General features: G+C 41.1%; 1 protein-coding gene across 2 annotated transcripts in view; it reads left to right on the top strand.

The window, feature by feature from the left end:
* ZRANB1 (zinc finger RANBP2-type containing 1) overlaps positions 1-21,169 on the top strand; it is a 42,103-nt gene extending 20,934 nt beyond the window's left edge. For both annotated transcript variants that reach the window (XM_017809187.1, XM_017809188.1), the window contains exons 4-11: positions 2,228-2,415; positions 3,963-4,116; positions 6,527-6,598; positions 7,418-7,616; positions 11,140-11,260; positions 12,118-12,247; positions 16,824-17,053; positions 18,326-21,169. In XM_017809187.1, coding sequence (XP_017664676.1) covers positions 2,228-2,415; positions 3,963-4,116; positions 6,527-6,598; positions 7,418-7,616; positions 11,140-11,260; positions 12,118-12,247; positions 16,824-17,053; positions 18,326-18,544 — 1,313 coding nt within the window. In that variant the 3' untranslated portion in view covers positions 18,545-21,169. The remainder of the gene's footprint in view (positions 1-2,227; positions 2,416-3,962; positions 4,117-6,526; positions 6,599-7,417; positions 7,617-11,139; positions 11,261-12,117; positions 12,248-16,823; positions 17,054-18,325) is intronic.
* Positions 21,170-21,672: the final 503 nt, after the last annotated feature.

The raw sequence follows: 21,672 nt of genomic DNA on the forward strand, positions 1-21,672 counted from the left end.
ATAAGCAGCTGAGGGTGGGGGACTGGAAGAATAATTACAATTATGAATTTCTCAGGCACTGACTTAAGGCTGTAGTAGCAGGTACTACAGTGTAGTGTGTACTTGCATGCTGGCTGGGACTGTTATGATTTGGGTCATTAAAAGATCATTTTGGGGATATTTGTTTGAATTTTGAAATCAGTTGGGGATATCTGGATTCTTAGAGGGGCCACCTACGAGTCTTGGGTGGTCTTTGGTGTGTTTTATTGAGTGGTGTGGTGGAAGGTGCAGATGTGGTCACAGGAATCTCTCCTGTGTCAACAGAAGTGGTTAAAATACAAAAGGGTTTGAAGTGGTTATTAGTCTTTAACAAGATGTCTTTCCTAAATAAATACGATTATAAAATAGTGTCATAAGATAGCAGAGAATCTGTTCTTCTGTCAAGATTCTTCTTTCCCTGTGCATTCCTGAGCTGTAGTATAACTTGTTTTAAGAGGGCAGGTCCCTTTGTTATCTGTGTACACATACATATCTGCACACACACAAAAAGCCAGTTTGCAGCATTTGGTTGGAACGAAGTATTGCAACAGCCATGGAATTGCTTTATCAGTGGAAAAAATGTGATTGCATGGAAATAAACTTCTAATAAAGTTCCACTTGGCTCTTCTAACTCTTGAAGAACAAGAGCTAAAATAGGACAGACATAACTCATCTGGGGGGAATACAGGGGCAGGCACTTACAGGATGAGACAGTAGTGCTGGAGTGGGACAGGAGTGTCTTCCTTACAGGAGACAGAAACAAGCATCAGAAAACTAAGAAATGGTATTGTTTTCCTTCTGCCCTGGCCTATTTGGACTTTGGAGTCCTTGGTGAATGGGCAGATGTTGTATGACTGAAATTTGCAGTTGAATTGTTATTCAGGAACTTCTCTGCTTTAGACCACTGTTGAATGAATAATCTACCTTTTTATCTGTAGAGCCTTTCTGAGCACAGCTGATAACTTCATAGAGAAATGTCTTGCACTGAAAATCCATTTCCCTCCCCCCACGTTTCTTCTGAAAGCTTTATAATCTCAGCATTCAAAATGATAGACTTTTTTGGCTGAGCTAAGAATGATTTTCTAAATCCTGGATTAACCAGCAATCCAGCAGTTTGTGTGCTTCTCTGGTAGTAGGTGCTTCAGTTTGTTGGTTTTGGGTTTTGCTGGTTTGGGGTTTTTGTGTTCTGTTTGTTTGTTTTGTGGGGTTTTTGTTTGTTTTTTGATCTGTCTCTTTTTTTAGTCCTGAGTTGGGAGTGAGTGCCCCGATTTGAGACTACTCCTTCCCTTCTGATCAATTTTTGAGTCTTGTTGGGCAAATAGGGTGAAGGAAGACTTGGGTCTCAGTTTCCAGCCTTATGACCTGCACTCAGCTGCTAACTCTTTGGAGTTGGGAAGGAAATTTAGCTGGAAAAAACAGGGGAGAGAGTTTTCTCCTTTGCCAGCTGTGCTCTTACTATGCTGTTCTTGAACTGCTCCACCATTCAGCATGAGTGGTCTTGATATCAAGCATGGTACGGAAGCCAGAGATTCCCAGGGACTCTAGAAGACATTAGGGTCATTCTTTGTGTGTGTGTGTCCCATCTTTATTTAGAAAGTACACACAGTGTATTTAATTTCTCTTTAATTCAGTTTTAGTAGACTACCCTGAGTGATAACTGGAAGTTCTATTAGTAGCAGAGATGATGAGCTGAAGAGAAAAGCTTGTGCTCTGTACCCTCTTCCAGCACTATTTTAAACCATATTTGGAAAAAACCAAGACTTTTATTCCAAAAACCTGTTAACAAGTCTGTGTATTAGATCCAGTAGTTTGTTTTTAAAATAAAATGGAAGATAAAGTAATCAAACTAATCTCTTGTGCTGTGAAGGAATGACTTTCCCTCAGTACTGCTGCTCAGAGGAAATGCTAGTGAGTATATTATTGCTTGTGTTTCATCATGGGTTATCAGCACCTCTTCTCAGCTGGCTTTTGATATGCTATATCTTCCAGCTAGTAAGGATAATAGAAATGGTCTAGGAGATGAAGTGAGTACAAATATTTTGTAGCTGCCTGTTTAAAATAAATAAAAATTGGCAAGTTTCTTGGTACGCAGTTGATCTTCGCCTGTAACAGAACAGGTGGAGGTAAAATGTGTTAAATGAGGTAGCTTGATGCAGATTGGCTCAGTCACCAGCTAAAACGAATTGTGTTTTGTTTTGTGTGCCCTCAGGAGTTGTGGAAGGTGATTTAGCTGCTGTGGAAGCCTACAAGTCTTCAGGAGGGGATATTGCCCGGCAGCTCTCGGCGGACGAGGTGCGGCTGCTGAACCGCCCGTCTGCCTTCGACGTGGGATACACGCTGGTCCACCTGGCCATCCGCTTCCAGAGGCAGGACATGCTGGCCATCCTCCTCACAGAGGTGAGTCCCCTTGGCCTCTGAACACCTGGAACAGGCACTTTGTAACTTCATATTTGTGTGCAGCCAGTGACATGTAGCTTTGACTTGTGATACTGTTAAAATACACAAGTTACTGCTCCGTGGCTTGGATTTCTCCTTAAGAAGTGAGTTTACTCGAAGGCTGTATGCTGTAGTGGTGCTGAGGATGTTCATTGTGCTCATTAATGAGCAATCTTGGCACAGGCTCTGACCTTACTGGCAGTGGAAGTGAGCTATTGTGAGGCTTCCTGAGCTCTGGGTGGGGGAGAGGAAATGCTCGGAAAGCAAAACACTGACATCAATGACAGTGTCGTTTTTCTGAGTTTATTAATGAGTAAGTCTACCTGGTCTCCCTTTCCTGGTTTTCATGGGAGCTTCTCTTCCAGAGAAAGGCAAATTTCTTGCTTTGCAAAATTGCTGCATTTTTTTTCATTTTTTCCCATTCTTTGCCCATTCCATAGGCAGTTTGGTTCCTCCCTGTGGTCTTGCTCTTTGTAAATTTTTGTACAATCCACCTCACAGTGATCTCTCCATCTTTGGAGTGCCCTCCTCCATCTTTGCCCTCTTAGTTGGCTTCTGAATAATTATCTTTTATGATCTGTTTTCTTCAACTCAGACTTTTGGTTCCTCACCTGATCATAGCCAGATTTTTATTCTGCCTCCTTTCCTGATGCTTAATGCAGTTCTGAAAGCTGATGTTCCTGAGAAAAGTAGCGTGCCCACATAATGATGATGGAATGCTCAGCACTGAGTAATTAAAAAGAGCAGATGAAGCAAGACAAATGTAGCTAAAGCCTTGAGTATATATTTATATACAGCTAATATCAGTGGTTTTGTGCTGCTTACATAACTCTGTATGGATGGAGTTATATGTTTAAAGCCAAATTAATTTGCTGAAACACTGTCTTACAGATTTTTCTGTTTGGTTTTGTTTCAGTGCCTAGACATACTGACTTCAAAATACCATTTGTGAGACTGCTTAGTAGACTTTGAACCCCAGGGATACTTTCCTTTGCTAGGATATGAACGAGTGAAAATGGGGGTCTTAGAGGTGGTTTTTTAATATGCATCTGGTGGCATCTCTGTATCACTTGCCCTGTATCATTGAATGAGTTTCTGCTGCTAGTGGTAACTAGAATCTGGAGAAATTTAAGTGTCTTAACTTGATAGTTTTTGGGAAGATTCTTTGTAGGAAACTGTCTTCTGCTGTGGTGGTGAAGTTCTTTGTTAAATGTAGACAGGGCTCATGCATGAGATTTGAGATTTATATTATTACGAGCTCTGGAAGGTCACCCGTTAATTCACTTCTTTGATTTAAAGATGTTTTTAACCAGCTTTATGTTATCAGCTACACGACAAACGAGACATTTCATTAAGAATCACTAAACTTTTAATCCTTCAGGATGCCAGTGTTTATACTTCTCTTGCATTCCTTGCTGACCAAACGCTGTCTGCTGGTGCTCGTCACTGCCAAGTCTTCATATTTACCTGGAGATAATCTTGAGGGCAGTAACTGTGTTGCTTTACAGGTATCCCAACATGCAGCCAAGTGCATTCCTGCCATGGTGTGCCCAGAGGTCACAGAACAAATCCGCCGTGAAATTGCTGCATCTCTTCACCAGCGAAAGGGAGACTTTGCTTGCTATTTCCTGACCGACCTCGTGACGTTTACGTTGCCTGCAGGTACTTACAAAATTCCTCTTCCTGGTGGGACATGTTACTGCTTTGTCACCTGGTTGAGAATTGCTTGTTCTGGATGTATATTCTGACTTTTTGGTGGTGGGTCGTGTGTGTTTTATTTACTAAGTTTTAATAGCTTAGGTCAGATTTAGTGGTTGAATTTGCTTATTCAGTATTTGCACACTTCAACCCATACATTGTTCCTGTGAACTGAGCATCTGTTGTCCTATTTAGACATGAGGAAATGGAAAGAAAGTGGTGTATTCTAAGGAAAGGCTGTCTTTAAAGTGAAGATTGGAGCCCAGACATTTCTGGTCCCTAATACAACTTTTCCCATAGCTATTTTAGCTTTCAGTCCTTTCTGTCGAGGCCCAGAGCTATTCTTTGTATTTATACTTGGCTGTAGCAGTGCTACTTTTTGAATACTTTTGAGATATTCTACACTCAAGAGAGTGTTTGTGTATTAACAAAAAGCTTTTAGAAAACTTTTAATCTTCAATAGCTGTTTCCTTTAATAGAAGTGCTACCAGCAGTAAGAAAACGTGCAGGTGGAAACTGCTAATCAGCAGATTTGTTTGCCTTTTTATAAAGCATTGTAAGGATTGTATTTGGAGCCTCCTTGACTGAGTGTTACCTCATCTCCTCTTCAAAAAGTCTGGATAGTATTTACCACTTGTGTACCACCTACCTGTTTGAGGTGCTGTATTCAGCTGTACTCTGTGGGTCACCTGTGAGGGGAAGATGGTGTGTGTATTAAGTGTCTGGAGACTAAACCTTTGTTACAGTTTAGGGGAGAGAAGGAAAAGGGACAACAGAATGATTTTGTAAAACATGAGAAATATTGTTCTTGCCAGAACTTAGGAATTTGCTCAGTATTTTTGAGAGACCCGTCTTAAAGCTCTGTGCAGCTTTTCGACATGTGTAATAGCCATTAAATAATTAAGGAATAAGAATGTTCTAAAGCTTTTGTACATCAGGACTGTCAGTGTATTTCCACCTTCATCACGCTTTGTCAACTGAAGATCTTCTGTAGTCAGCAGTTGGGCTCAAGAGAGCACTTCCAAGGGTGGAGGGATAAATCACACAAGTTTAGGAACTGGTTTCCACTCGACCTTTCAGATAAACAAATCAGATCCTCCCAAAAAGCCATTGGATGTCAAAGTGCAAAGTGCATGGATGTCAAAGTGCAAAGCTTTTAAATGGATTGCTGGCCACTGTAAGGCAGTTTTAGTTTAAAAAGCCTCAATCAATCATACAAAAAAAAAAAAAAAGACCACCCCAAATCACCCTGCCTGCACCAAACAATAATGTGCTTCAGTAACAACTCCTGTGCCTAAATGTGGACTTTCAGAAGCCCTGGGGTATTGGACGTCTGAGCAGGACTGGCAAATACTACACTGCAATTAAGAGAGACCTTTGTGCCCTTGACACACCACTTAGGTCCCAGTCCTTATCCCCTAGAGTGCCTGAAGGGATGCTAGATGTTCCTATTTGACTATTTTATTTACTTTCTTAACTTTCATGTATTTAAGTTTCATGATTATGCTGAAGCCAGCAAAGTTTCTTTAGTTGCTGCTCTGCCTGACAACCCTTTACTGCTTATCCTTACTCAGGCCAGGAGCAAATCTTTGTGATGTAGCATATGTTTGAGTTTTAGAGTGTGTGACAGTGTTTGTTTTAAAGGATACAGAAATCACAAGAGATTTTTGCCTATTACCCAGTTTTTTGCCCCTTTTTTCCCCCTGTTGTTTTTTAAGAAGTAGATCCATAGTTGCAGATTCTGTCTGTAAAGCTCTTGTAAGAGTTGTCAGTACTGGCATTTTCCATGTCATAGCTCAGTAGTTTTCCCACTTCTTGTTTTTTGGCTTGCAAGCTGTGGCCTGCAAACCATTGGGGTTCTCTGAACTATTTGATTGAAGTCTGCATGAAATGACTAAGGAAGTGGATGTTCTGGACAAGAACAAGTCTCTTGGCAAACTGTACCTGGGATAGACTGGAGGGGGGAAGCCAGTCAGATGAGTATAAAGCTGTTGCTTAGGATTGAAGCTGTGCTAAATACAGTAAGGGTTGAAGATAGAAGTAACTCCTTTTTTTTTAATTTCTCACGTCAAAGTGATTGTAGTCTTTCCCCTTCAGAGAAATCCATTCTTCCCCTACGTGTGCTGGGATGATCCTTTCTGCATCAAAGGTATGACAGGGAGGCTGAGATGAAAACCTGCCTCAGCAGCTCTGGGAAGCCTTCGGTCAGAAATGACAGATCTGAAAGGAACAGCAGCTTTTCAGAGGAGATGTCAGGGCTGATAGGGGGAAAGCTGTTGTGTGAGTTGTGTAAGTTCTCCTGAGCAACAGCCGGTGTTGTGTCTCTTTTACAGTAACATAAAGTGACTCTTGTGTTTGCTTTCTGTTTTTCCAGATATTGAAGACTTACCACCCACAGTCCAGGAGAAGTTATTTGATGAAGTACTTGATAGAGATGTTCAGAAAGGTAAATGCACTGAGAATGGCTGGAATCTCTCCTTGCTTTTCATTAGAGAATGTTTCTGTTATTCAAAATAAAGTACATGTGTGTGTATATATGTGGCTTTATCCATCAGTGTGTTTTAAATATAGGTTAGATGCTTTCAAATTAATCTTCACCCTGGAATTCATAGAATCACAGAATGGTTTGTTGAAAGGGACTTTAATGATCATCTCATCCATGGGCAGGGACACCTTCCACTAGCCCAGGTTGCTCCAAGCCCCATCCAACCTGGCCTTGGACACTTCCAGGATGGGGCAGCCACAGCTTCTCTGGGCAACTCACCCTCACAGGGAAGAATTTCTTCCCGGTATCCCATCTAACCCTGTCCTCTGGCAGTGGGAAGCCATTCCCCCTTTTCCTGTCACTGCATGCCCATGTGAAAGTAATTTAAATTTAACATTTCCAGTCTATTTATGAGACAGAGGGAGAATGGAGTCTGTAGAAATCATGTTCATAGTGTATCTTTGTAGAGCTTTAAAAAAATGTAAAATTCAGTGTTTAAGTCACAAGCTTTTTAAAGAAAACTGAACAAATTTTTCCATTTCAATAACAATCCTCAACGAGATGATGTGGTGATTTGTTTAAGCCTATGCTCTGGTTTGGTTTTTTTCTTGACACTATTTCACTTCATCCAGTGTAGTTCACCTGTTTATTGTAGTGTGAAGGAAACCTGAGTTTTATTCATGCAAATGGATAAATTATTGAGTCTATGCCACTGCTGTGCTGTTGGGGTACTCTGAGACATCCAGTTAAAGGTTTTAAGAGCTGACTGTCGTGTTGCAGAGCTGGAAGAGGAGTCTCCCATCATTAACTGGTCCCTGGAGCTGGGCACGCGCTTGGACAGCCGGTTATACGCACTTTGGAATCGCACTGCCGGGGATTGCCTGCTCGACTCGGTGCTCCAGGCCACCTGGGGCATCTATGACAAGGACTCTGTGCTGCGCAAGGCTCTGCACGACAGTTTGCACGACTGCTCCCACTGGTGAGTTGGTTTGATGGCAGCTTTCTTTTCCCCATCTTTTTCCCCGTTTTTTAAAAAGCAGCACAGCCGCCGCTCCCCGATGCCCTGCGGTTCCAGTTCCCTTTTGCACCTCGAAGATGTCAAGTCACTGGGAGTCCAGTTCTACTCCAGATCCCGTATCTTAAATAAGAGCACTGGGAACTGGGACATTCTGAACTCAGTGATGGTATGTGATAGTCAGCGAGTGGCATTTAGAGCAGTAAAATAATTTTATTCCGTCAGGCGTGCGCTGACCACAGTTATTACAGCTGGAATTTCTGTGTACTTGCAATGTAAATCATGCACATGCCATGCCTGGCTGCTTGGTGGGAGCTTTGCAGAAGATTGTTAGTAGAAGATAGCCTTTTATTCCTTGTAAACTTTGCAGTATTTTCATTCCATCTGCTTAGTTACAGCTTGATTTGGGATTGCTCTTTTTGTCCCTGTTCTGTCTGCTAAAAGAGTGGCAGTAAAGCACACAGTGTTGAAATTTAACTAGGGCTGTCATTTGGCCATAAAATTTAATTTATCATTCTGTAAAACAACTTTTGTTGGTTTATTTTACACTGGCAGCCTTCTTTAGTCTGATGTAGTTTACCTCTCCTAGAGGGAAGATCCTTCCACTTGGACACCCGGTGGTGTGTCATGGACTGAGGGAAGAGCTGATAGAGACTGATAATGCCAGTCACACGCAGTCATTTCTTTTATATTCTTGTAATCAAGGACAAGAGAAACTGTCAGCACGTGCTAGAGAAAGAGCTTGGCCCTTCCTCTATGTGCTGTACAGGAAGTCAACAACAAAGGTTAATTTTAGTGGTACCTATAAGTAGCTTTTGTGATCACTGTCCCCAGCTGCTATTTGGAGAAAACTCCCCAAATTAGCATCCAGAGCTGGATTCAGTAAAGTCGTGCTTCAGTAGCAATTCTCCCAAGAACCTCCCTCTGAAAGGATCTGTCACTGCTTTAGAGTTGTTTATAGTGGACTCTGCATCTCGACCATGCAGGAATGTCCCTGGCATCACAAGTAGTTCCCTTGAGGCCAGAACAGAAATTTATGATACATCAGGTTTTGTTCTTTATGGTAACAAACCCAGGCATGGTATCCAGAAACGTGCTGCAAACTACTGAGCTTCGAACCAGATCTCTCAAAATGTTGGTGCTAACTGTGGCTGACTTACTGCTGTTTCTAACATAACACTTGTTATTTAGGGGCTGCTAAATCTTGCTAAGCTTTTTAGTTAATGTTCTAGATAGAATTTGCATTTTACTCTGAATTTACTTAATCTTCATCCTTATTAGAAGCATATTTTTTATCTGATTCATGTGTTCTTAGTAGGAACAAGTCTTTTGACTTTAAGAACAAATCGTGTTCCTTTATAGGAACAGGTCTTTAGAACAAGTCTGTCAGCCAAATTCTGTTGTAAATTGATCATCCTGTACATCCTATACTTGCTGTATAGATTCTGTGTATGAAGGTACAAATAGGAACTAAAGTCATCACTGGCTTTAATGAGAGTTGCTGAACGAATAGGCTCTTAAATGCAATCCCTGCTTAAACTTTTATGTAGTGGAATTATTCTTCAAAGCCTTCACAAAGACACTTTAAAATGGGTATTTTTATAGTCAGACACAGAACACTCATGTAACTCATTTGGCCTCATTTTGTTATGTTTGTTTAGATGCTGAACAAAGAAGAATCTATTTACCAGAGACACTCTTGTGTCTGGTACTCAGAAGAAGCTCAATAGTGAAGTTCCCAGAGGCTCTGGCCTGTGGAATCTTTTCCACTCACCTTTAAATAACTACACTTTTAGTTAACACAAAAGTGTGTTCTGATGTGTCCCTTTTTGTACTCCACCATTAGCTTTTGTTGGAGAGTGGGCACATGCCCTAACTTGGCTTTCAGGTTTGTTTTTTTTTATAGATGCATTTTGTTCTCTTCTGTTAACCTGAAAAGTTTGTTGAAATGAGTTCAAGTGTTGTCTTTGTCTGACTAGCTTAGGGAAGAAACTTCTCCAGGAAAACACTTTCACAGACAGTCTTTTAGGGAGTAATTTGGTTTTTTTCTTTTTTCCCCCCCTCTGTTTTTTTCTTTCTTCCCTTCTGTTTTCTGGGGTTTCTCTCTCGCTGTGATGCTGGTGGGTTTTGTTTGGGTTTTTTGTTTGTTTGTTGTTTATATGTGTGTTTTGATTTTTGGGTTTTGTTTGTTGGTTTTTTTGTTTTGTTTTCTTTTCCCTCAGAATCTGATTTAATTTCTTTCAGGGACCCTGGCAATTAATTCATTTAGCACAAGGTGATCTGTTAGAGATTTCTGGGGGGAAACACAAAATACCTTATCAGCTGCAGAGATGGAAGCAGTTGGTGCATTTGGATAGAAACTGGAATGTAGATCCAGAAGATTCCTTGTAGATATATTACTGTGAATCAGCACAGACCTATCCAAATATCTTACTGATAGGAATTTTAAGCCATGTAAAGGTTTTAGCTGGACTCAGGAAAGCCTGGCTGGTGACTGTCCTACACACCAAGGTTTTAGGATGGTCACAGCTTCACTGAAGGCACAGGGAAGGTTTGATCCACACACTGTCTGTTAATTTTCTCAGATTTTAATTAAATGAGTTCATTTCAGTGACTTTTTTTTTTTTTAATAAGCTGAACTTCAGAATGGTTTCTTTGTCTTCACAGTAAAGGCCATTGTTTAAAAGTTGGCGTAGCACTCTTCCCTAAACCTCTGTCCCTAATGTGAGGTTGTGGCTTTGCCATAGTACTGTGATGGGACTGAGTTTAAAATTTGAGAAAGCCAACATCTGCTTTTTAATGTGTGGGTCATTTTTCACTGTAGATGATTAAGAAGAATAAAATATTGTGACTTAATTACCAAACAAAAAAATAGAAATACTGTGACTTAAAACTTTCAGTGTAAATCATATTAATCCCACTTTCTACATTTGATTCTTATCCACGCTGCTTTATAACTCAATATAATGTGAAATTACCATAACCTTTGTTCCAAAAACTGGTAGGAAACAGATTCTGCGTTTTAACCATGGCGTATTTGAAATCGATACAGGATTACTTTGTAGTTAATTGGCTTGTGATATGGTTAAAAATAGAGAATACCTATAGTTTTTGTGTGAGAAGAATGAGCAACTCCTCCTTTATGAAATGGAATGGCTTAATTATGTCCCCTGTACATCAGCACCAATAAGACTTTAAGAACAAACTATTCCAAGAAGTATCACACTATCCAGGAGCCTGGTAGGAACTTAGATCATGTTTGGCTGCAGGCATTGCAATGCCAAGTGATTTCCTAAATGAGGATTTCCAAATGGAGTCTCCTGAAGATTAAAAACAAAACCAGTTTTCCTGACCTATGCTCTCTTTCTTCCCCCTTCTCAGACTCGGGACAAAGGATTACAAGGGTTAAATATTGCTGTCAGGATTATGGTGGTTGAGTAAATATTTTTGCCTTTACCACTCTTTTCTCTCTGTCTTAACATCGTAGGTTCTACACACGCTGGAAAGAGTGGGAATCGTGGTATTCCCAAAGCTTCGGTTTACATTTCTCCTTGCGGGAGGAGCAGTGGCAGGAGGATTGGGCATTCATACTCTCCCTTGCCAGCCAGGTGAGAAAACTCCTGTGAAAGAGGGCTGACAGAAGGGATATTTTAATTTCTGAAAAGCAGTTTCATGAAACGGAGGTGTTTTTCAGGAATTAAGAATATTAATTTATGAAGGAAAACATTGCTCTTAAGGCAGCGATCTCCAAGTATTCCTGGGTAAACTCTTCTGCCAATGTGCAAAGATTCATTTCAAATTATAATTTTTGAGCTTGCTCTTAAGCAATACAAAAAAAAGTCTTGTGGTGTCAGAGTGAAGTCTGCAGAATAAACTAATACACAACTGTCTGCCTAATGTCCTCCTCCAGCTCCTGCAGCACTTTTACCTCCCAAAACACACCTACAAATCTGTCATCTTACACTTCTGAAATTTCAGCAAGCTGTTATTTTATAACTCCCCTCCAAAATGAGATTTACATTCCTATAAGCTTGCAGCTGTAGGAATATTTTTAGCTCCTCTTTTAAAGTATAAACATGATTTTGATGCTAATTTCTTGAGCTTTGTTTTGGATGTGCCCTTTTCCTATCATCAAAAGGTATTTGCCTTAACCTGCCCCCAGATGAGTGAATTATTTTTAGACTAAATATTATGTAGAGTTTCATTTCTAACTGGGGAATGAAGTAAGTTGTATTGAATCTGGGCAATAGGACGAAGAATTATTACTGACATATTAAGTTCTTGTGCAAGCTGAAGTGTTTTTGCTTATTTCCAAAAGTCTACCAGTCTTTGTTTTTCCTGTCCAAGCTGTGTCACTCTTAAAAACACTTTATATCTCAATTTGGAGACTGTTTTTTTCAAATTTCCAAGTATGGAATGATAAGTTTTTTGTTTCAAGTGATGTCTTTCTTTGTGTTTGGTTCAGCCTGGAGCAAGTTTGGAGCAGACACACATTTTTGTACTTGCACATATTCTTAGAAGACCAATTATAGTTTATGGAGTAAAATATTACAAGAGTTTTCGAGGAGAAACATTAGGATATACCCGCTTTCAAGGTAAGCCTTTAGTTTTTCAAATTCAGTTTTAAAATGGTTCAGCTGTAAACTTAAAGGGAGAGTGACATTAAGTTACTGTCTGGGAGAGGATGGAATTCTGTTGTAGGTAAATTTTCATTTGCTATTAAAAGGAAGAAAACAAACCCCTCAAAACTTGTAGTTTTTCATTTTATAGTGGGCATGATGCCTGTGACCACAGTAAAAATGTATTCTGAGCTCCACTCAACATACCTGTAGTGTGCAATTTATATGAAATATTCTGGTGTTGAAAATTTATCAAAGGGTGTGTGGTTTGTACTTCTGCAAGACACAAGAGGTTTAATAAATGGAATTTGAAATGTGGCTCTAAATATTCATTTTAGAAACTGCAGAATTTAGCATTTCCTGGAGGAGGCTCGTAAAGGTGGGGGCAGAGGGTGTTGGCAGTGGCCAGATTTTCACTGGAGCGACAGCAGGATCTGCTGGGTGTCCTTTGGGAAAGGAGGGCTGTGCCTTGTCACAGCAGCAGCCTGGGAGGGGGATTCTGGAGCAGCCCTCAAGAGCAGTGACAAGTAGCCACCCCTAAAGCAAGAGGCAAGGGCATTCAGAGACAGGAAGAGAGATTAAAGTAGTGTGGAGATGATACAGTTGAGCTTTTTATTGTAATTGATTTAAAATAAAATAAGTGGCACCTTGAACGTAGAGGCCAAAAGGGAGGAATTCTGTTCATAAGTGCTCTACCAGCAGTTACTGTGTGAGGTATAAGGTTAGGTAACTTAGTTACACTTACAAAATATTGGTCAACCAATAATGTAAATCTCACTTTCTGCAAAAGTGAATTCCATGATGGCTTTAAAGGAAGTTTTAAAAGTTTATCTTTGCTTCAGTAATTCACACTTTACAGCAAGTGTGATGTAAATACTGACCTATTTCTCATTAGTACTACAATTTTCCATAGCTTGATCAGGTTCTTAATGACTTTTTTCCTCTTCCCAATCTGACTTTTTCTCCTCCTTGTCTTGTGGGCAAACAGCCTGACTGTCCTTAAGATAAATAAGAAGATGTTCAGCTGACTCAGTCCAGCTTTGCTTAGACATACATCTGGAAATTTCTAAAGATGTGTTTTCTGTTTTGCAGCCAAATCTGTGTTAGGGCAACTTTCCTCTCTACTACATGCCTTAAAAATTTTATTATTCCAAGAATAAAACTTCAGAGGGGATTGGGAGCATCTGCACAGGCTCAGCAGTAAACAAAACCCGTGTGGAAAGAACTATCTGTGTTACAGGGGGTTGGGGCATTTGTTTTGCCCACGGTTCATCTTACTGGGCTCAAGTGTATCTGCTTGATCATGACCCACCATTTATTTATAACTTAGTGGAGGACTTCCCAAAGCATCTCTTTTTGTCATTTAAAAAAAAAAAAGTATGATAACTTTGGAAGGAGGCAAATGTGTAGAAACCCCCAAGCTGTGGAGTTAGTGTTAATCTGTAACTCTTCAGTCTTTAGAAAACCTGAGAAGCTGTGTTGCTTCTGTGTTTGGGGCAGTAACACAACTTTATGTAGGGAAATGAAATACTTTTTTGAAGAGTCTAAAAGTTTGGTGCTCTTTGTAGTTACATGTTATCTTTTATTTGAGATGATGGAAGGCTGGGAAAGAACAGTTTTTCATGTCACATAGATCTGACATTTTGACTCCAAGGCTCTGTGGTTTGTAAATGTTTTTATTTCCAAGATTGGGCATCAAGGCAGACAGGTGTTACACAGCCTAAATATGCTGAAATTGTTTTCTTGCTCTGTGAACCAGAAGGTAACTGGGTGTCTGGGATAACCTTTTACTAGAGACGAGTTTCCAGGAATTTAGGCAGCCAAATATTTGTGACTTGATTTGTTTGCCACAAGCCACATCCGTCCATACATGGAAACACACAGGACTGTGAACAGGTGAACTTGAGAGTCCTGTGTCAGATTACCTGGAATTACTTCTACCCCTGCCCAGCCACATTTTTGTGGTTAATGTGTGCTAATTAAAAGTCAGCACAGCTGAGACCCAACAGCCGTTGGACTCGGAGCAGCATCGGCTGCCAGGAGGAATCTCCTGGAAATGGTACAGGACTCCTCTGGGTTTGTGGGGGAGCTGTGGGGATTGCTGGGGTGTCCCTGCCTTACTGAGTAGTTCCCTGCCTTGTGTTTAACATCACATCCACCAAAAAAAGAAAGAGGAAAGAAAGATGGTGGTGCAGAAGTGATTGATGCGCCGTTCCTGGAAGGGTTCGAGTGTTGGATGGGGCTGGGAGCAACCTGGTCTAGTGGAAGGTTTCCCTGCCCCTGGCAGGGGGTGGAATGACATGGTCTTTAAGGTCCCTTCCAACCCAAACCATTCCATGATTGTAGGTTATAATAGAAATAGGGAATTGGATTTTTTTAATACTTGCTTAACATCATGGTTCAGTTCATAGCTCCTTGGAAGGTATTAACACCTTTTTACCATCCCCAAAATACTCTCCCTGATAGGAATTTTTTTCTCCAAGGATTCCTTGTTTCAACTTGTCACTCTTGCTGTAACTGCTGTGAATCCCATAAGTGACAACCTCCTTGTTTCCCAGGTTGCAATTGACTGTTAATGCTTCTTTAAATATTAAGGCTTTGACAGTAAAAGATTCATTTACTACTCAGCCCTAAGTGTGCTCCTGGTCTGGCTGCATGTATTTAGTGGCATGAATATACAGCTTTTAAAATTGATCAGGAAAAGAGGTGACTGACTGAAGTGATCATCAGATCAGGTTGGAGAAACTAAATCCTGTGTGGGTGGCTCCCAGGATAGGTATTAGCCCCTACTCTTTATTTTCCATGCCTTGTGTTCATGTCAACTGTTGTTATGCAACCTTCTCACTTTATATCAGAGTGACTTTTATAACTCTTAAAAGCACTAGATATTCTCCCTAGTAATGCTTGAAATTCCTTTCTTGTGGAGCTCATCACATAGTGTTGAGGAGGAATGGAAAGTGTAGCACAACCTTCTGTCGTGGGGAAATGATTGGTGGGGAATTTTTAATAAGACAATGGTGGAAAAAAAAATTCCAAAAAGTTGCTGAATTTTAGTGTAGGGGTTTATGTTGAGGCAAACAGATGAATTTCGGTCCTGAAAGGTCAGGTAGCTGTGCTAGGTGTGCATGAAGAACTAATTCCCAGGAATTGAGGCACTGTTTCCCTTACTTTTGACTGTATGTTATTTTCAACGTAACTTTGAATTTTGACCACGTGTTTGGTTCCTTCTCTAAATGTAAAGGCTTGAAACTTTATGGGTAACGCTTATCCCTTGTTCTGCACCTTTAGTTGTCGCATTAGAGTGAGATTTAATAATGGGGGCAGGAGGAAGAGAGTGCTAAGAAGGTATTAAAAGGATTTGTCCTTAAATCAAGGTGTAAAAACTTGTGTGAATCTTAATCTGAAAGAAATGGAAGCACTTGATTGCTAATTCAAAGTGCTTCAGGTAGCACTTGATTGCTAATTCAAAAACGGGGGGGAAAGGGACAATTATTTACTGGTAGCCCCCACTAATTTTTACTGCAGCAAAAAAGGTAAGTTCTGAACTTAACTAAAACCTCCAAACCCACCCCCTGCCTCAGATTGCTGTTTTAGCATTCCCTCTCCATGGATGTTGGAGGAGAAGTGCCTTGTTTTGCTGCAGCAGCTGTACTAGGAGGGGTTGCTATGCTACATGTGCACTTGAGTTTATGTGGGGCTATTTTTAACCTGTCACAAGGTGAACTGTGCTTTTGCTGAAGTTGTCTTGCAGCAGTGCACACCAGGAATTATTTATGTTCCTGGAAGACAGAGGTTCCAGCTTTATTTTGAGACCTCGAGCAAATTGCTGTATTTATTGCTAAAAATGGTTGGGGAGAAAAAGTGCAGTTCCTCCCAAAATCTGTGACATCAGGAGTTTGCTGTAGCTGAGCAAAATAGTATCAGCTTCTTGGTGGGTTTTTGGGGTTGTTTTCCTCTATTGAGGCTAGATATGAATAATTGATGTGGGTTAATTTAATCTATGACTACTGTGTATGAGCAGTCCCATTCTCTCTGGGATGGGTTACATTGCTACTGAATAACATTTAGTGCAGTAAGTTCTCTTAATAATAACTTTGGTGAGCAGATGGTGGAGTTTTTGATCTGGTAAAAATAGACATCTGACTGTAGATTTTATTTCTGTGATCCAGAATCTGATTTTTTTTTTCTTCTTCACGTGTTTTTTTTTTTATTTTAAGAAGAGTTACCAAACATAAGACTGCTTTTTTAATCTTGGTTTTGTTCATCACTGCACTACAGACTGTAGATTTTAGGGGTAGTGTGGTATTGGTTGTGATTGTAATAGCTTTTATGTCTAAACTTGTAGACTTGCAAAGATACCTGACTTATGTTAACTAATAATAATTAGCTGTACTGAAAACTGTGACCTGTGTCAGCGTAGACCAAACCATATGTTTTAAATACTTGTGATGTGCTTCTGTTACTGTTAAGCCAAAGCCAAAAGGTTTGTATCAAAATCCTTCCTTGTGGAACGCTAATTCCGAGTCTTACCCTCTGTTTCAATTTCCCACAGGTGTGTATTTGCCTTTGTTATGGGAACAGAGTTTTTGTTGGAAAAGTCCTATAGCTCTGGGCTACACGAGGGGCCATTTCTCCGCCCTGGTTGCCATGGAGAACGATGGCTATGGCAATCGAGGGGCTGGTGCTAACTTGAACACTGACGATGATGTTACTGTTACTTTTCTACCCTTGGTGGACAGCGAGAGGAAACTATTGCACATTCACTTCCTTTCTGCTCAAGAGGTAAGAAGGAACCTGTGTGTGGCCGGTCCCCTTTGTCACAGCTCCTTGTTGAAGCTCTGTAGCCTTGGCACTACAGCTGTGTTTCTGCTGCTCAAAGAATTACAGGGAGTGTGCTGTTCTGTTTAATTACTACTGCTCCCTTCCCTGTCATTTGAGGTGATTCTGAAAGGTATTTTCCCACAAATTTCACGCTGATTTGTAGCTCTGTAACTTCATTTGTCCACTGTGAATCATAGGACATTAGAATAGAATCACAGAATATCCTGAGTTGGAAGGGACCCACAAGGATCCTTGAGTCCAACTCCTGCCTCTGCACATGACACCCCAAAATCCCACCATCTGCCCAAGAGTGTCGAATATAAGCACATGGAGAACAGGATCCAGAAATAAGGATTCTGTCACTAATGCAAGACTGAAATCTGCCTTTTTTTTTTTTTTCCCCCCCAAAGAATGCAGTACAAATATTGGCCCATAGTTACAGCACATTCTACCTTTTATTCTAATGAAACTCAACTTAATTTTTCCTTAATAACTGTGATAAAGACAGAACCACTTAAGGGTGTTCCTGGGGGAAGGGAGGGTGGGAAAACCTGAAGTAATTGCAAAAAGTGGGCATCCTGTATATACAGGAGAAAAAAATGGGTGTTAAGTCTAGAGAGAGGTGTTTCTTCAGCAAGTCACAAAAGAGGAAATGTTTCATGTCAAGAACTCTTTAAGACTCCTAAAAATGTCTTTGTAAAGCCAGAAGACTCTTTTAGGAAAGGAGGTTGCAACCAGGTGGGGGTCAGACATCAGGAAGAAGCTCTTCCCAGAGATAGTGATTGGGCATTGGAAGGGGCTGCCCAGGGAGGTGGGGGAGTCACCATCCCTGGAGGTGTTTAAGAAGAGACTGAATGTGGCACTCAGTGCCATGGTCTGGGTGACAAGGTGGTGTTGGGTCATGAGTTGGACCCGATGATCTCGGAGGTCTTTTCCCACTTAGTTGATTCTGTGGCTTACTCTTCTTATATATGGTGCCTACAATAACTAACTAGATGCTCACAAATAACTGAAATATAGGAAGGCCGAATTGGAAATACAGATGTGAAAAATTGGGAAGGGAAGAACAGCTGGAGGGTATTTCCAGAGCCTTCGAACTTTGGTTGTGGGCATCAGTTTGGCTTTTGGAGAGGTGGGGGTGCAGGATTTTGGAATATCACAGGGGGGCTTCCTGGAAGCGCTGGTGGTGTGTGAAGGCTCATCCTGGGTGTTTTCTCTCGCCCTCCCCTCCAGATTGGCAACGAGGAGCAGCAAGAGAAGCTGCTCCGGGAGTGGCTGGATTGCTGTGTGACGGAAGGGGGGGTCCTGGTGGCCATGCAGAAAAGCTCCCGCCGGCGCAACCACCCGCTGGTCACGCAGATGGTGGAGAAGTGGCTCGACCGCTACCGGCAGATCCGGCCCTGCACGTCCCTGTCCGACGGCGAGGAAGACGAGGATGACGACGATGAATGATGGTGATGAATAAAGTGAAAATGAGCCGCGCAGAGTGTCTGACCCGCAGTTGTGCTGTGGCAGTGGGGTGCGGAACCACCCAGGTCTGGGGGATGCGTGCTGGGGAAGGATTCTCCGACAGCACGGAGAGAGGATAGAAGCTCATCCTGCTGCCTGGAGAGAACGAAATGGGCTGGACTCCAGTTTGTATAAAAACACGAAAAAGAAACAAAAAACAGCTAATTTTATTATCAAGACGGAAAAAAACAAAACCAACCCCATTTTTCTTTCTGACTGACTGTAAATCTGTCTATAAATGTACCGCATGTGGTTGTGTAAGAGGTTGTGTAATAGGAAACGTATACCAGCATCTTAATTATTGCAGAGAAATTTTTCAGCTAAGGGCACTTCTGAAAGCACATTTTAGCTGGATGTCTCCTCCCTCTGAGATTCTTTTACGGTAGGACTTGGTCTTCTCCATCACCTTTTAGATACTCTGACACATTTCCCTGAAAGGCCCTTTTCTGTGAAATCTCACTAGTGCCCAGGTCAGATTGTGAGAAGGTTTTTTTTTTTGTTGTTGTTTTTTTTTGTTTGCACAAATACCCAGAGCAAGTCATAAACAAAAGTACCTTCGTTATTTTACTAATATTTTAGTTATTGCTGTGCCCATATAATAAAGTCTAAACTCTACGGAACCAACTGGAAGAGAAGCTAAATTTTTCATTGAGTGAAATGATTTGTTTCCTGAAAAAGCTTTTTGTTTTTGTTTTTTTTTCCTTTTTTTTTGCTTGTATTTTTTTTTTCTTCTAATAGTTAATAGATTCCTTTCAGTGTAGGTAAGAATATTTATTCAGAGAAGTGACCTAAAAGGTAGGGATTTTATTCCAGTGAGCATACACTAAACAAAAACTGTGTGAAATCTGAGAACTCAAACACAGTTGAGAATCTCCTCATCAGAACTCCCATCTTGCTGTGATACAGGTTATATATACCATTTTATCATTTATTCTTTGATCACTCAAACATTGCTGCAAATGAAAAAACACCTTTTTAAAGGGTTCCTCCTTGATCACTAAATCTAGTGAGAATCCACTTGGCAGTTCTAATTAAAAAGAAGAATCTATGCTCAAATTGTTTAAAAGTACTGTTATATATTTCTCAGTATGTAAACCTGGGAATTTCTTGCATGTTGATTGATGTGGCCATACTTAAACTTATGTAAGTTCCTAAGATTGTAAGTTCAGAGTATATTCTCCAGTAGAAATTTTATTATATTTGATAACTTTAGCCATGTAACCTGTAATGGATAAAGTTTATCTAAAAATCTCACTGAAACACTAAAGGTTAATGCCAGTTTCTACATATACAGTGCAATTCAGGTTGTCTTGAAAAGCACTTTTGATGGTGTGGTGGTTGAGTAAGAAATTTTGCAGTAGATGAAATTGTTTTAATTAGAATTTGGAAAGAAGCCCCATAGCACATATTTTTATGTATTTCAGAGCTATGGAAACCCTGAGGAACTTGCTGCTTTTTCTTCCAAATGCTGCTTAGATGGTGTTGAAACGTGCACAACTCCTACAGAAACTTGGTGACGACACCGAAAGTATAGAAATAATGAAGTACTGTATTAACTTAGCAATTATCCCGTCCCAATTATCTTCACCTTTTTTTGGCCATTAGATCTCTGGTTGGTGCATGCCCAAATTTCCAGGTGAAGGGATGCTTCTCTGCCATGTCTGTGTGGGTGACCTGAACTCACGTGGCAGACTGACGATACTACAGAGGTTCTTCACGAGCATATGGTTCAAGTTTCCTTTCTAAATGGGGATTTTTTGGGTCCTTTTTCTTACCTTGCAGTGAAATCCTTTTATACCTTGTCTAGCTGAGGACATAAAGCTTTTGTGTCAGGGGAGCTGAATGCAGGGCAAGCTGGGATGAGGATTTCCGTGCCCTGAGCTGGTCTGCATCCTGTGGTGACATGGTTTGTGTCGTGGTGTGGCCATGGATGTCCTAATTCAGGACTGAGCATGTCAGCTTTAGAAGACCAGCTCCTGTAAATTCAGATCCCAGCCTGCCCAGGACCAGCTGCCCTGTGCAGCCCACCATATAATGGACACAAGGATAAGCTCCTGACTCTGTAGGCTGCTCTGAGGATGCCGTGCTGTTTTCACCTCCCCCTCCCTGCTTTTGACAGTGCTGTTCCATTTAGGGAAGTGGAGCTGCCTTGTCACAGGGGGAGAAAAACCAATGTGAAAATCTACCTTGAGCCAAACTGGCCGAGCACTCCTGCCCTCCTCTCCTGTTGCTGTCCATGGGCTGTGGCCTGATGATCCCTGTCCCCCAGCACTTCCCCACATCCAGTGGAATTCCCTGTTCAGTCAGTTCAGCTGTTCCTCAGACGCATGCACCGATATTTATCAAGTCCTGGCCTCAGAGGACGGTCCTGGTACTTTGAAGCCCTTGGCTTCCTTGATCATTATTGTTTGTTCTGATGTGCTGTACAATGGTATGTTCAGGTTCACGTGCTTCACAGGCCGTTTGGGAACTGGTGAAGTGTCTTTTTTTTTTTTCCCAGAATCAAAGTAATCCAAACCTCATGTACCTGTAGATTAAAAGAGCTGCAACCCCCTGCTTGTGCTCGCACCGCAGTCAGTGTGTCAGTGGCTCCTCCAATCACACACTTCAAAGTTTACAGACACTGAGGTTAATCTGCAAACGCTCCCCTGCAGCTTGTTGGCAAGTTCTGCTCTCTCAGCCAAGTACATACATGAAATGTTGGGTTTCTCAGTGTTACTTTCCTCATACTAAGGCTCGCAGCAGCAGCACACGCTTTCCTAGCACAGAACTTGGCTTCTCCTTGCTACCTCCTTTACAGCTGGTTGGGTTTTATTTTTTTTTTCCTGGTTTTATTTATGAATTCCTCAGTGAAAAATCCCTGTATTTCTTTTGTTTTTAATATATTAAAATTTAGTAATTCTGGATTCTTCCAAAGTTCTGCTGCATGGCTTATGGCAAATACTCCCGGTTGTGTTTCCTCCATTAACCACGTCAGTTTGTGTGTGTTTGGAGACCCTTGTTTAATTTCTGCTTTCCCCTTCACCCCCCTTTCCATACAGTAACTTCTCTTATTCCCCCCCCCCTTTTTT

The sequence above is a fragment of the Lepidothrix coronata genome, unplaced genomic scaffold (assembly GCF_001604755.1).
Source record: "Lepidothrix coronata isolate B3197 unplaced genomic scaffold, Lepidothrix_coronata-1.0 Scaffold25, whole genome shotgun sequence".
NCBI lineage: Eukaryota > Metazoa > Chordata > Aves > Passeriformes > Pipridae > Lepidothrix > Lepidothrix coronata.